Genomic DNA, 16,537 nt, shown 5'->3' with positions numbered 1-16,537 from the left:
TACAAGTTTTTTAGTTTTTAAATGTGATGTTTGTTTAATTCATTTAGTTTGAACATTTCGTTTGCAAAGTTAAGATTATAGGAATGAAAGGGGTTTAATTTTTAAATTTTTGTGGCTTTCTTTTTTGGCCATAGGTATACGGTTTGGATAAATTTTGTAATTATTATGCTTAATGTTACATTATTATGATCATGACCTATTTTTTGTTTGTTATGACACATTAGAATACATTCATCTTTTGAGTTATAAAATATAATCATGTGTTACGATTTCAATGTAGTTATAGTTTCACCCTTTTTTAACATACTCTTGTTATGACACATAACATCACCTAATATGACCAAAATGGTTGTCTATTATTCTACATAATTTTTGTGGATTGCTTGACATCTTTTCCACTTAAAAAAATGCATGGTTGTTGTACTGCATTTGTTACACACCAAATTATTTTTGTGTTGATCGTACTGTTGTTTAGGTAAGTCGTTTGGGTCACAACAGTGTTAGATTTTGATTTATGGTGTTATTATTATTATGACACATTGTTTACTCCAATTGTTATGACCTTTTTATGCACTCTATTATGCCTTAATATATGGTTTACTGTTTACAGCCTTAAACGTTTCGAAAAAACAACCATTAATGAGAAGACCGTATGATGGAATTACTCTTAAGACACATTATATTACCATGACCTATTTTTTGTTTGTTATGACCCATTAGAAGATATTCATCTTTTTAGTTATAAAACATAATCATGTGTTATACATTGAATGTAGTTATAGGTTCACACTATTTTAACATACTCTTGTTATGACATATAACATTAATTAGTATGACCCAATTGGACGTCTATTATTCTACATAATTTTTGTGGATTACTTGAAATCTATTTCACTTAACAAAATGTATGGTTGTTGTACTGCATTTGTTACAAACCTGATTATTTTTACGCGGATCGTTCTGTTGTTTTGGTACTTCGTTTGGGTCATAATAGTGTTAGATATTGATTTATGGGGTTATTATTATTATGACACATTGTATACTACAAAAGTTATGACCTACTTATGCATTCTTTTATGTCTCAATATATGGTTTACTGTTTACAACACCACTTTCGAAAAAATACTTTTAATAAGAAAACCGCAAGAAGGAATTACTCTAAAAAAATTCATAACTTATAGGAGAACCAGACTGACGTTGTGTTTGATATCCGTGAGATGTGTAAAACACAATTCCAAAAAAAGGGTAACAGTGTCATCAAAGAAACGAACAAAATGAAAAACTTATTTAACCTACGAAATATACATTTGCACCGATCCGTAGTTCGCTATCATGTGTTCTACGTTGATCTTGGTTTTCTTGTTTTCCTTCGCATAATGTTTATATGCCGCTTCTTTATTGAGTAACGCGCTGTGATTAATTCCTGCCAACATCAACACACGGTTGTATTTAGCTCTTAAAAACTGTAGCACACCTTTGTTCTTTGTTGTTAGCCCACAATTCCATTGGCCCTCCCTTTCACCCATGTAGACTTCAAGGTGTCTAAGCAAATAAACGCCACTGTCTTCTGCATTGTCTCTTGTTCTCCAACTCATCTTCATCCTCTGAATAGGAGCATTTATAACTGATTTGCATTGATTGTGACATCCTATTCTTGATAAATACTTACAAAAGAATGTCCTCTGTAATGCATGTAAAGTGTTAGTTTCAGTAATTATGTTGTAGTAATGTGAGTTGTAATTTGAATTCGTACCAATGCCTCTGGAATACTTCCGTAGGTGAATCGCATGTCATTGTCTTCTCCATCTTTACAAGCATCTATAATCACCACTGATTTTCGTTTGAAACAAAAGCACACAGTGTAGTACCTTTTTGAAATGCAGAATGCAAAGAATACCTATTTTGTGTAATGTGTTAGTACTGAATGGTAGAATGAGTGATTTTTTTGTTCATAGTAACGTAGTAGAATGATTATGACTATGCAGCAACATACCATGTCTATGTCACCCCATGCGAAGTGTGGTATTTCGCTGACCTCTTTGTCAATGTTTGAGGCAAATTCATCTAGTTTGTCTGCATCATCATCCCGTCCATTACTCATAACAACCGTGTATAGCTGCACATATTTGTATCAGAAGTGTTAGTTTTTATGCTTAGGTTAAAAAAGCATCGAATGGGGTAACTCACGGCAGGGTAGGTTGTGAAAAATAGTCGTTTTGGAGAGGTGACAGATTTCAATGCTTCCATATGGTTCAGTACGGAGCAGAATGAGCTAATTACTCCACTTGAAACCTCATGATGTGGCAGTAGCGAACAGAACTCCAAAAGCATGACCTCAACTACTCGGTCATTGTAGATAATTTGTTCTCTGTACTTATTACAATTATATATTTGAATGAATTCAGGGTAAAAAAAAAACAAAATCCTTGAAGATATCAAAACGCTTACTCATTCCCGTGGTGAGTGGTCATCAACCAGTAATACATTACTCGTTCATCTGGTGTAAGCTTTCGTGACACAGACACTGCTCTCTCAAGAAATGGTGATCGCAGTGCATTAGAACATCTCATGTCTGTCTTGGTGCGAATGTTCATATTAAATGTTTGTTGCCTGTCATTTGGCTAACAGTAGAAGGTTTTAATCAGGGGTATATGATTTAGATACAATATGATTGGTTGGATTAGGAGGTATGCGTCATACCACATACGTCTACATTGCTAATTACAACAAAGCTTACTTTTTTGTTTGACTTGATTACCAAAGCTTCGCCCACTTTTGGTTCTGATTTATTAGTGAAAGGTGTGACAAAATCTGCATCATCCTCATCACATTCCATGTATGCTTCTACTGCAGATTTTACTATGGCCTCCACATCGAGTTCCTCACCCTACATAAAGTTAACAAATCCGTATATATTACGTAATATTAAATATCAACAAACATCATAATAATTTTGACAAGTCACATACATTAGTTTCATCATTTATCCTAAGCTGATTATCCAATCTTGGTGTCGTTTTCGTTGCTGATGCCTCCGTACAAAATTCGTCTGCAGCGTCATCACCACCGCCATCCATGTAGTCAGCCATTGCTGATTTTACAATCTCTTCAACATTGATAGTCACTTCCTGTTTATGTAGCAGTGTGTATTAGGCAGTGTAATAATATGCGGATGATGAATTTATGCCTGATATATTGTTAATAATGGGTCCATACAAGAATATGTAGCCATCTAGTTTGTACCTGTTCTTTACCCTTCTGCTTCGATGCAACGCTACTACCGTTAAACGATGTTCCAATCATGTTGTTGCGTTCCTGTGTATCACTCTGGGCGGAATAAATTTCAATACATAAATAGGAACTCAACAAGCTTTGCAGTTCACATAGTGTTCTAAATTCATTTTAAATTTGGATATTTACCTTTGATGAACACAAAAGTGCTTCTTCAGATCCAACACTTATAATTGTTTTTTCTGTATTCGAGCTCTGAATCATTCCCACAGATGTGAAGCTACTAATCTCCACGACAGACTACATTATATAATAATATTACTGGATGTGTATGTATGTCAATGATGTACAGAATCATTTGGTTAATATTATACGTACGGGTCAGCTTAGAAACAATTTTGTAGCATTAACCAATAAAGCCAAATGTTAGTACAATAGGATTACCTTGTTCACTCCATTATGTGGTGTAACATCACAATTTTGAATTACATTTACGTTTGTAATATCAACTTGTTTCACACCGCGTCTTCTTGCGATTCCACCCTGCAATTCATTATGGTCATAATAAGCTTTGAACACGTATTACAATATAATTAATTAAATGGATACGTCAGGGTATGAAAATGCAATAATCGAAGTTATAATAACATATGGATGTGGCCATAGTAAGTAGTAAAGTCGTCTGAGGCTTAATATAAATATTTAATTGATCACTGCTGGGTCGTAATAGTGATACAATATAAACATTTAAATGGACACGCCAGGGTTTGAAAATACAATAATCGAAGTCATAATAAATTGTGGATGTGGCCATAATAAGGAATTAAGTTGTTTAAGGCTTACAATATAAATATTTAATTGATCACCGCTGGGTCATAATAGTGAAACAACCGGAGTCATAATAACATATTCGGCCAGAACAAGCATTTACTTAGTAATGCATTTTTTGTATACACAATTTAACAACTAAATACATATCCACTACACGCTAGTTAAATGTATAATAAAATATAGTTAAAATTTTGGTCATTGTAAGCGTCTAATACGCCAGATGAGTAGTACAAATAATAGTTACATGAACACCTTAGGTAAGAATATGCAGTAATTTAGTTCATAATAATATATAGTCGAGTTTGGTCATGGTAAATTTTTATCAGCTCTTAAGATTAAAATATAGCTCGCGTATAAAAAAGGCATATTATTCGTCTTACTCGTATACCGTAAATACTTAAATGATCAGTTTTGTGTCATGTTATGCGCCATACCAAGTCATAATAACATGGTGTCAATCTTGGTCGTGGTTCGATTTTAATGTCATAATAATAAATAATAATAATAATAATATTACAATGAACATTTTAATGTCAAAATATACGCTAACATATGTCATAATAACGTATAAACACGATAGGTAACATTTAGCATGAAACTATTAATACGCTTATAATACACATGCTTCAATCTTGGTCATGGTACGATTTATATATGTCATATGAGTAAGTAATAATAATAATAATATTAAAATGGACACTTTGACTTCAAAATATGCGCTAATATATGTCATAATAACATATAACCATGTTAGTTCATAATAAGAATGAAACTATTAGTACGCTTATAATATACATGCTTCACTAAATAGATACATAACAATTTTTGGGATGTGGTTGTCGGAGTTGCTCAAGTCTATTGTGATCTAGCTCATAATGTAGAATAATAAACTAAATCAAACTCGAGCCTGGGTCATATTTATCACATAATTGGCTCATAGATAAAAAAAAGGTTATAGAATGTGACAATTAAGATGGTCCTGGGGTTCACAGTGTCAATTGTAGCAGTACAAATCACGCAGGTCTTGTGCACTAAACTGTCCAAAATTATAGTACAGACCAAAATCGTTCACCATCCTAAATAAGTTTCGGGTTTGAGTTAGCTTTTAACTTACATTCTTTTGTTGAAATGAAGGATGGATGTCGAAGGGTGGCCCTTCATCAGCGAGCTTTGTAAGCCTGGTTGTGACTTTGATCATGTTCTTCACAGCTTCTACAAGTTCGTGTGAATTGAATTTCTCCTTCGCCAACGCTGCCTCCAGAGATGTCACGGTTTCTTTCTCATCCACCGTCGTCTCAGTAATGACCCCAATCATATTGCATGCAGTTGAACCTGCAATCTTCATGGATTCAAAATTCTGGATCATGCATGTCAGATCAGTCATACTTAACATCAAATTTTGAAGGCCCCTCGCAGCATCTTCACTAGCTGTTGCAAAACCCTCGATTGCAACTTCCAATTTATCCTTTTCTGTTGTCTCTGTCTCTTTGAATACAATTATGGTCGAAGGACGAGGCAGCTTGTCAGGGTCACCTCTTTCTACTAAGCTTCCCCTCCCGAAATTATGTGACGATTGAAGCTCCATCTTCTCTCTTAGCCTTAGCTTCTCGCTTGTCCACCCAAAAACTGTTGGGAAAACGCGCGAAACCAACATTTTTTGGTGGAAAACCCGATCCACATAAAAGGCCTGATTTAGATGTTCAACAGATTAATAGTAAATGACAATGATGAAAGATGTGTAATATAATATGTAATTTTCGTACGTGTAATATAGAATTATATTAACATAATGCTTCCGTAAAGGTTTATGCATCGCTTACCACCAAGAATGATATGGGTCCTGTAAACGGTGTATTTTTGGAGGACCTCCAGCTCTTTACTGCAACAGATAGTGTCTCCAGCACATATGCACACCAGTTGTACTCCTTCACCACCGAAATATCTCTGAACAAATGGTCAATATGTGTCCTACACTTACCATCACCACAAGGATTGATGAGTACTGTGTCAACTATTAGGAGGAAAACCTTCCGAAACCACTCGCCCCCAGTTTTATACTTTAATGCCTCCTTCATCAGATCATCTGGTAGAATTCGCTCGACATGCTTCCCAACCCGTCGACCCACCTCATCAACGAATGGCTTCTTCTTTTGTCTGTTTATGCGGTTGATCAAAGTTCCACCGATAGGCAGCCCTAAAGTAACGTACACATCTTCTGGGTATATTGACAGAAGTTGGTTTTCCAACTGTAGTGTCCAATCTACGTCGTTGAATCTTTTCACCAGGTCATAAGCCAATTTCCCCGGGACCTCAGTTATTCCAAAATGTTGTAGCGCACCAAAACCCATATCAACCACTTCATTCAACTGTACTTCGTTAAGCGATTGAAACAACTCGATTATTTTCCTAGGGCTGGTTTTCAGCTTCAAAGCTCCATGTATGACATTTTCCTCATCTGTCTCTCCCTTCTCTACCCCCTCCCCTACTTTCTCCTTCTCTTTGTTCAACTTAACTTTGGCAACCTTCTTTGATGCAGCGACCTTTCTAGATTTTTCAGCAGGCTGTATTCCAGCTTGTTGGTCTGCTTCTGGTTCGTGTATTCCAGAAACAGATCCTTTCATGCGCTTCGACCCTGTAAAAATAAAACCAAATCTCATTATATTATGCATAAGTGGTAATATTAGTTGGTGTAGAGTATTGGCATACCTTTGGTCTTATCAGGCGTATTCTTAACTGCATCATTGTCTGGGACATGGCATGTATCTGCATTCACATTACCAGTCGTTTCCAGATTCATTCTTTTTAAGCTTTCCTGTGCACGGGCTCTTTTCCTAATAATCAGTTCATTGGCTTTGTTCAAGGACAATCCAGTCCTTCCTACAGCTAGACATTGTGATACATTTTCAAAAACATGATCAAGTTAGTTCTATTGTATTCCCCAATCATAACAAACATAGACAACGAAGTTTGAATATGAAATTGAGACATAAGCATCATAACAATTAAAATATTATATAACACAAATCACTTCAAATACTGCAAGACATCTTAAGTTTAGTATTGTTCTCACCTTTTCCAGATTGAGATACGGGTTCAGCCGTGTCTCCAGCATGTTTAACCAATACTGCAACGTTTTTGGGTGTAGTCCTAGCATCTGAAACTGTAATCATGATTAGTGCTAATTGTACATAAATATTCTGCCAACACTACATACAATGACATTCTTATAAACACATAGTATCCATCTCTGAAATCGCCAAATCAGAGTCAGTTACCAGGATTTGTTGGTTTTGCAACAGCCGCTTGCCCTTTTGTCGATAGAGGTGTTGTTTTGTGTTGCAATACAACCCCTGATACATAATCACAATAGCTGTGAACATTAAATTTTAAAATTCACATAACAAAAAACTAGGTACCCAAGCAATAATTTTTCTGTTCTGTATCTCTTTCTTTTGAATTTTTAAGAGTGAAGCGGCACAAAAATAAAACAATTTAAGCATAATAATATAGATTTATGTCATGCATACACTCACAGACCAATATGTTGTTGGGTTTGTTGCAGAATGGGGTTTTGGTTATGACAAATAACACAATTACATACGCTGCTTCCAAAATTGATATGTTATTAACGCATTAAATATACAAGAAGGGGAAAACAATTTACCTGTTTGAGATTTGGGGATCTGTGGTGGCTTATTTTTAGTGTTCCTCCGTTCATATACTAGTTGAACAAAAAATACTTTTAGTGTTGATGTATTTGAAAGCGGTATAGGCTATGGGATACTACAAACATCTAACCTTTTCCGTCGGTCGTTGCAGATCCAGAAGCTCGAGTATTCACCATTTTCGTGGCTGATTGTCTGATTTTCCCTGCGTTGCTTGGTGGTTCGGGAAAGATTGTATGTGCTGGAGCGTGTATTGTGGCTGGCTGATGTCGGTGAACTATCAGACGCCTCTTCGACTGACCCAAGAGTGGTGGGAGCTAGTAAATGCTGTGCCGCTTCAGAAATTCTAGAAGTAATGGTTGATTTTGGTGATTAGGGTTTTTTGTGGCGTTAGATATATTTTGGGGGGAGAGACGCAATGAATAGGCGGGAACCGAACAATCCGCGTAATGGCGTGTGGAGTGGTGATTCCATTAAATCCGCGAAGATAAACGGATCGTCTGGGTTTTATTTCCCATTTTTACCCTTTTATGCCTCCATTATACCTTATTATGACATACATTTATAATGTTCAAGAGCAAATCATGGCCGCCCATAGTCAGATCTAACGCTTCAGATTTAGTCTGTATTTTTGGACTTAAGGGTGTATTTTGGTAGATTAAGACCCTATATATATATATATATATATATATATATATATATAAAATTTGAACTTTTAAAAATATTTTACATTAAAAATCAATTTATAAATATTTATTAATTTAAAATAAATTACATACTAATCATGTTGCAACAATTTTAAAAAATTAAACTTTTAACTTAAGTATTTACATATTTAAGATTTGTTTTACTAAATACTCCGTATTATATAATTAATTCGAATCAAACTCGAAATCATATTAAGATTTAGCATAAAGTTTGTATGTCATTCCTTTCTTATTGCTAAATAATAATATACTCCCTTTGTCCGCGAATAGTAGTCCCGTTTTTCCATTTTAGTCCGTCCGCGAATAGGAGTCCCGGTTCACTTTTACCATAAATGGTAATAGGGTCTCACCTTGCACTAACTCATTCCACTCACATTTCATTTAAAATTAATATATACAAGTGGCCCCCTATTCCACTAACTTTTTTTCACCCACTTTTCTTAACATTTCTTAAAACCCGTGCCGCCCATAAATGGGACTCCTAATAGCGGACGGAGGGAGTAACAAATAATAAAATTAATCTTTAACTAAATTCAATTAAATCAAAGCAAATATATAAGTGTACTTTCAGTTATAAAATTTAGTTATAGAATACGTGTTTAGTATGAGTGTACTAATAGTGTTATTACTTTATGAAAATAGTTTGTTGAAAAACGAACTCTAAGTACCACACTTTCATACTTTAAGTTACTGGAAATATCACTTTTTATATACTAGTACTATTTTCTTATACAACTTCCGTCCTTCACTAATTGTTCACTTTTACTATTTTCGTTCGTTCCCCATTAATTGTTTATTTTTGTCATTTTCATATGTCCCCCATTAATTGTCCACTTTCACTTTTACCATAAACAAAAAATAGGCCTCATATTCCACTAACTCATTTCATTCATATTTTATTAGTATAAAACTAATATAAACTCATATTCTACTAATTTTTTCAACCCATTTTCCTTTACATTTCTTAACACCCATGTTGGAATCAAAGCGGACAATTATTGAGGTACGGAGTGAGTTAAACTAAAATTGCATAGTTATTTCAGTTTGTGAGATTTAATCATTTAACTCAGCTGAAGCTGATGAACCATGCGTGACTATGAATCATGCAAACAAGCTTTATTTGAAAATAAAACTATTTTTTCTAATGAATTCATTGAGTAGTATGCCGTCAGTTTTGTATATATTTCTAGTAAAATTTCCAATTTTAAAAGTCAATTCACTTATATAGATAAAAGGGTATTTCTGAAATTATATTAATGACAAAAAGACCCCTCTGGCTTATTCTTACTAGTTTTAAAAAGGAAAATAAAACGCAGACTGTTTAAATAAACATGCTACTATGAATTTATCTAATAGCTTGCACTTATCACTACTTTACTATGGTAGTCAATATAATTACTTTACTATGTTAATTAATGCCTTTATAACTTAATCTACCAAACTTAGACGAAAAAAGAAACTAAGAGATATGATATGGTTGCTCAAGTCAAGCGAGTAGTGGAGAAATATTGATGTTTAATAGTATTATCTAATGATACCACTAACACCATTATCCATTGAATAAACTCGGATTAAGATTCACACATTTACATGTGTGATTTGACTGTTAACTTTTACTCCCACTCACCCCCAAATCATTTTACCAACTTTTTATTCCATTCAAATGAATTGTGCCATGTATGATTGATTGATTGCATTTAGAAAGATACTAGTATTATACTAGTAGTTATTTTTAGCTGTTATGAATATGAGAATAATGTCTATATTGAAATCATAAGACTAAAATTAAATATCTTTAAATAGTGTGTACAAGTATTCACAAAGAACTCCACTAATATAAAAGTAGAACATGAATAGCAAATCATTCTTGAAAGTATGCCCCCTCAAAAAATGTTTTTTCCTCCTTGAGACTAAGCTAGAGAATTCGTTCTTGAGCCCAATTCTACAATTTCCAATCTCAATGCATGCATTTTCCAACGGAAAGATATCTTTTATTACAACAATTTAAATGAATAATTAGGAAAAAAGCAAGAATTTAACGTACTTTGAAGGCCAACAAATTACTTTTTGCATGCCATAAAGCATATAAAGGCAAATCTGCTTTTAGGGATCCGTTCAAGAAATTATTGATTTAACATATTTGCCTTTTATGATTATAACTATACACATACCAAATCCTCAACCCACCTCGAGTATACTATTAAGATGACATTATTAGGTCAAGTGAAAAATAGAAAATCAAATGGGAAGGGAGCTAGTTCAGTTATCTCACATTATTTAGGTTCAATACTTAGAATTTATAAAAAAAACATTTAATACTATTTTAAAAGGTTGTGTGGAAGAATAACTTATCATGCGACGTGAAGATTAATTTAGGATCCACACTCATATATCAGTGGCATTACAAATATGTCATTTAATTATAATTCTGTTACAAATCTTCATACATCTCATGGTAATTTATCTCATGGAGTATAAAAGATTCTCCATTTTTATACTATTATTTTAAATAAAAAGAAAAACCAAATTCTTATTGTGAATTAGGTTAGTCTTGGTCCTACCTCATCATGCCCTACCCCACACATGACACAAGACACAACAATCTTTCGATTTGAATTAGTGGAGTGGTGATTCGAGCTACACCCTCTTTTCTATTTACTTATTTATTTTCCATCATTTTTTTAATGTAAAACGGATGAAGCATTTTTATTTTTTTTCTTTCATAGAAATTTGAAATTTTGTACTGGATTTGTTATAGTTGATGCGTGTTTATTAAACTTGAAAAATGTTTTGGACTTAAAACTTGTGCTCTGTATACTCTAAATACATGTTCCAAACATTCAAGAATAATTAAGATTACCCAAAATGAAGTTCACAATTGTGATTGTGATCAGTATTATAGCTTCTAGAGATTCGTTTGATATTAGACATGTTTGAAGATATAGTAATTGTATAGTAGTAATAGACTAGTACATCATTTAGTTAGGATTGCCATGAATCATTCAAAACCCTAATTTGTGAGTCAAGAAGAGAGTGTGTGTGTGACAACACAGAGAGAGAGTGTTTTTTTCTTGTTTCACTTTACTAGTCATTCTGTGTGTCGCCCCACAATATTTCTGGGCAAAGAAAAGGACTTGATGATGCAAAATTCTTACATTTTAGGACAAATCAGACATGCAACTGTGTTTCTACAACACCACCTAAACATTTTGTCACACTTATTCAATCAAATCTGTACAAACTGACTATGACGTATTCCACTAAATTATGTTATAACTGCCTACACAATATCATCACCCACCAATCCAAAATTTGAATTTTAGCAACATTCAAATAACACCAAATCTTCAACTTCAAAAGACACTAACAAGTTTATTTTTCTGTTGAAACTAACATAGGTGATGGAAAAAGAGTAGTAATTGTTTTCTATGTCACCTTCCTTTCTTGGATGATTGTACATCCATTTGTCCTTTTCCACCAACCTCGGATATATCCGTTGCACAAAATGCAAACAACGTGAATGGAACCGCAAACACGGAAACTTAATTGATGCTTGCAAATGATGAGAAAAACAGAAAGGAAATAAGCGAACAAGTAAGTTAGAATGATCAATCAACATTTCCATAAGAATCAGCAAGTAGAAAATGAAAAATACCAGTAAACATCTTGTTATTTGATGGAGTATGTAAAATTTGATTTCAATCTGGAGAATAGGTGAAAAGCATAATCTAACCACAGCACAATATGTATAATGTATAATGTATAATGTATTAGTCTAGTAAGCTATGTCAACATCTGAACTAAAATCTTTTTGACAGAGTAAGTAAACTAAAATTACAAGAACAAGGTTCAGTTAGTGATTATGTAAGGCTCAGTTATTTACTGAATTAGAAAATAGTACTCCATCAAGTTGTTGCAGTTTTTTTTCACTTTGTATATTATTTGAGCTTTATGTATATAGTAAATTCACTATCTTATAGTATCCCTTCCCTAGTGCAAGACAATGCAATAACTCCACAATTCCTCAAACAAGGCATGCCAATCTCCTAAGATCAACAACCACAAAATCACCTAAACTGGTGTATGGTAAATTTATGAATCATGGTGAAGTAGTTTCTGAAAATTGAAGAATTTCAACTATATATTTAGAGAAGCTTGTTAACATTGACATCGCTGGTAAGTTTCGTTCTTAGTATTGAGTTACAACCAAATAAATGTCTGAGATGTGTGAAGAGTAATGCACATATAAATTGTACAACTACAAGGGTACTGCAGTTGTTGTCCAGTATTCGAGATAGCATCATGTTAAGTCACAACAAACAATTCATAGAGGACAGAACAACCATCAGTAATAGCAGGCATATATGAAGAATAAGCATATCAAACTTAAAATATAGTTGTACTAAGAATTTATCTAGCGTTACTTAAAACATTTGACTTTTTTTTACTATTGCCTAATCCTAAAATAACCATGAAATGACATGAATAAGAACAATGAAACTTCCACTTGACCCTCTAAAATCCACCTACACCAACACAATAGCACATTAAAAGCCCATCTTAGGTTCCCAGTTTCTTCTTTATCTAGTCCCTTTCCATACAAAATGACTCGCGCATACGGAAAAAAATCATGTAGCAGTCTGGAAGATAAGTATTGGGAGGGATTATGTGAACTTCAATGCAAATGATGCCTTCAGGTCCATTAGCCATCATAGTGAAGAAATTGAAGCAGTGACTTAATACATTCAGATTTTGCAGGAGAAAGGGTAACAGAATGTGTATCATGCAACTATTCACATGGTCCAAATTGATGTCAGGCAGGTAGAAGCATAGAAGTTGAGATATATAATTGGAATGCAAATTGTTAAGCAAGTGAAAATATGCAACTTAGCTTGCACAGAAAGTGGCCGAGTTCAGAATAACTTTTCTGATCGGAGATTATTTCATTCAAAAGAGAGTGAAGATGTGTTACTAATTCCCTTGTTAATGAATCATAAGTCATTAAATAATTTAATACTACAATTTATAATGTGTAATTAACATACATTAATTACTAATTTCAGCCTTAATTTCATAACAAAATTTGTTTAGATATAAAGCTCGGTACAATGCCAATTGCAAAACAACTAGTATCATAATAATATTAATATACAATGTAAATAATTGATAGTATTACTTTAAATAGGTACTATAGCTGAGTGCAACCAAACAGAAAAAAAAACATAAGAAAAGATGATGTTTCCTTAGATGTCAGCCTAACCAAACAGACCTGAAAGAATACAAGTCTTCAATGTCAACACACAAAAAAGACACCATCTCAAATGAAAGAAGAAAAAATTGCTTTTTCAGCAGTCGCAAATATGAAATGACCATAATTATGTCAAAGTCCAGTGTAATGTACTGTAATAAAAAACACAAAGAGGAACAAAAAATGCAAGTTTCGCAACCTACATGAGTGCAATCTTGTAATAATAATATAAAACACAGGTAATTCAAATCCCTAAAACATGCCAAATTTACTCCTCGCTCCTCATCTTACAAATGACATTCTCATAGTGACCTTGCTCCTAAATTCCAAAGTGCCGTGCTCGTGAAAGGCATCTCTTGTGGGGAAAACTGAGGCACGAGCGTCTAAGAATCAGGAGCCCTGCGAGCATAGCCCAACACCATCACAAAATCCCTAGCTGATGAGCCGATTGTGGCTTTCACTCTGTCTATACTAGCTGTTTTAAGCCACAGATCAACCAGATTGTTCAGCGTTAGCGTGGGGATGATGGTCTGCCCCATGCACTTGATGTCAACCTGGAGTTTGACAATATCACACAAACTGATCACAGCTGTAAACTCTTTTTTTTTTTTGCAATCTAAATGCTTGTTTGCGTTTGCGAGCATACTGAAGCTTCTCAAACTAGAATGCTAAGTCAAAGATATATAGTTCCATGCACATAGTTATACAAAAACGGGAAACTAGGCTCCAGCAGAAGTGAGTGTGAAATGACTATAGAAATGAGGTTACCTCAACATCATTTGTAAGATCTAACTTCCTCTTGAGGTACTTTTGAATGAATGAAACTGGTATGCTTCCGTCCCTGTGAAAAATAAGCTTCAGTTATTTGAGACACAACACAGAATAGAAATAATACGGTGAATTATGTACTACTCCTATTATGCAAGTATAACACCAGTGATCCGTTATAAATTATAAAATCTTCTGGCAGAGGGTAATTACTCAGAAGAAACAGCAATAAAATGAAAATGAAGACTGAAAATATTTGTAAGTTAAAGCACTACAAATTCTGCAGGCTGCTATCAACAATCAAACGTATCTTAATTCACTAGAGAAAATTAAGTCCAGAGCCCCCCAAATTATTTCAACTGTAATTTTCTACAGACTATGATAATAATTCAAGAAGGACCAATAACTATCAAATGTGATGCACCAGTCACACAATCAGCAGGTTTTTCATTGCACCAAGCATAAAATGACCACTGACATAGAGGATGAATGGGGAAAGAGGGTGCCCAGAAAAGCATTAGGATAAAGGCCAAGCATAGAGGGTGCACAAAAACACATGAGGAAATTACATGATTTGATGATTTGGTTTCAACATGGATATTGATAAAATAATGCAATCAGCAGATATTTCATGAGAGGTAAAGGCAACTTGTTGTACTGCATTTGTTACAAACCTGATTATTTTTACGCGGATCGTTCTGTTGTTTTGGTACTTCGTTTGGGTCATAATAGTGTTAGATATTGATTTATGGGGTTATTATTATTATGACACATTGTATACTACAAAAGTTATGACCTACTTATGCATTCTTTTATGTCTCAATATATGGTTTACTGTTTACAACACCACTTTCGAAAAAATACTTTTAATAAGAAAACCGCAAGAAGGAATTACTCTAAAAAAATTCATAACTTATAGGAGAACCAGACTGACGTTGTGTTTGATATCCGTGAGATGTGTAAAACACAATTCCAAAAAAAGGGTAACAGTGTCATCAAAGAAACGAACAAAATGAAAAACTTATTTAACCTACGAAATATACATTTGCACCGATCCGTAGTTCGCTATCATGTGTTCTACGTTGATCTTGGTTTTCTTGTTTTCCTTCGCATAATGTTTATATGCCGCTTCTTTATTGAGTAACGCGCTGTGATTAATTCCTGCCAACATCAACACACGGTTGTATTTAGCTCTTAAAAACTGTAGCACACCTTTGTTCTTTGTTGTTAGCCCACAATTCCATTGGCCCTCCCTTTCACCCATGTAGACTTCAAGGTGTCTAAGCAAATAAACGCCACTGTCTTCTGCATTGTCTCTTGTTCTCCAACTCATCTTCATCCTCTGAATAGGAGCATTTATAACTGATTTGCATTGATTGTGACATCCTATTCTTGATAAATACTTACAAAAGAATGTCCTCTGTAATGCATGTAAAGTGTTAGTTTCAGTAATTATGTTGTAGTAATGTGAGTTGTAATTTGAATTCGTACCAATGCCTCTGGAATACTTCCGTAGGTGAATCGCATGTCATTGTCTTCTCCATCTTTACAAGCATCTATAATCACCACTGATTTTCGTTTGAAACAAAAGCACACAGTGTAGTACCTTTTTGAAATGCAGAATGCAAAGAATACCTATTTTGTGTAATGTGTTAGTACTGAATGGTAGAATGAGTGATTTTTTTGTTCATAGTAACGTAGTAGAATGATTATGACTATGCAGCAACATACCATGTCTATGTCACCCCATGCGAAGTGTGGTATTTCGCTGACCTCTTTGTCAATGTTTGAGGCAAATTCATCTAGTTTGTCTGCATCATCATCCCGTCCATTACTCATAACAACCGTGTATAGCTGCACATATTTGTATCAGAAGTGTTAGTTTTTATGCTTAGGTTAAAAAAGCATCGAATGGGGTAACTCACGGCAGGGTAGGTTGTGAAAAATAGTCGTTTTGGAGAGGTGACAGATTTCAATGCTTCCATATGGTTCAGTACGGAGCAGAATGAGCTAATTACTCCACTTGAAACCTCATGATGTGGCAGTAGCGAACAGAACTCCAAAAGCATGACCTCAACTACTCGGTC

At 34.1% G+C, this 16,537-nt stretch overlaps 1 protein-coding gene across 4 annotated transcripts; it reads right to left on the bottom strand.

Annotated features, from left to right (window-relative positions):
• Positions 1-13,751: 13,751 nt before the first annotated feature.
• LOC121798619 (E3 ubiquitin protein ligase DRIP2-like) lies at positions 13,752-15,085 on the bottom strand. Of its 4 annotated transcripts, none has more exons than XR_006050076.1 (3): positions 14,858-15,030; positions 14,451-14,523; positions 13,752-14,236 (listed from the first exon to the last, which is right to left on the bottom strand). XR_006050076.1 is itself a non-coding variant. In XM_042197700.1 (3 exons), exons 1-3 carry the CDS (start codon positions 15,006-15,008, stop codon positions 14,066-14,068), a joined length of 324 nt encoding a protein of 107 aa, XP_042053634.1. In that variant the 5' UTR covers positions 15,009-15,085; the 3' UTR covers positions 13,752-14,065. The 4 variants fall into 4 exon arrangements, 2 of the variants coding, with proteins under 2 accessions (XP_042053634.1, XP_042053635.1); XR_006050077.1 differs by having other exon boundaries at positions 14,875-15,022; XM_042197700.1 differs by having other exon boundaries at positions 14,929-15,085.
• Positions 15,086-16,537: the final 1,452 nt, after the last annotated feature.

Source organism: Salvia splendens, chromosome 4 (assembly GCF_004379255.2).
Source record: "Salvia splendens isolate huo1 chromosome 4, SspV2, whole genome shotgun sequence".
Taxonomy (NCBI): Eukaryota; Viridiplantae; Streptophyta; class Magnoliopsida; order Lamiales; family Lamiaceae; genus Salvia; species Salvia splendens.
Note: the sequence above shows the minus strand (reverse complement) of the source record. Positions and strands in the feature narration are given on the sequence as shown.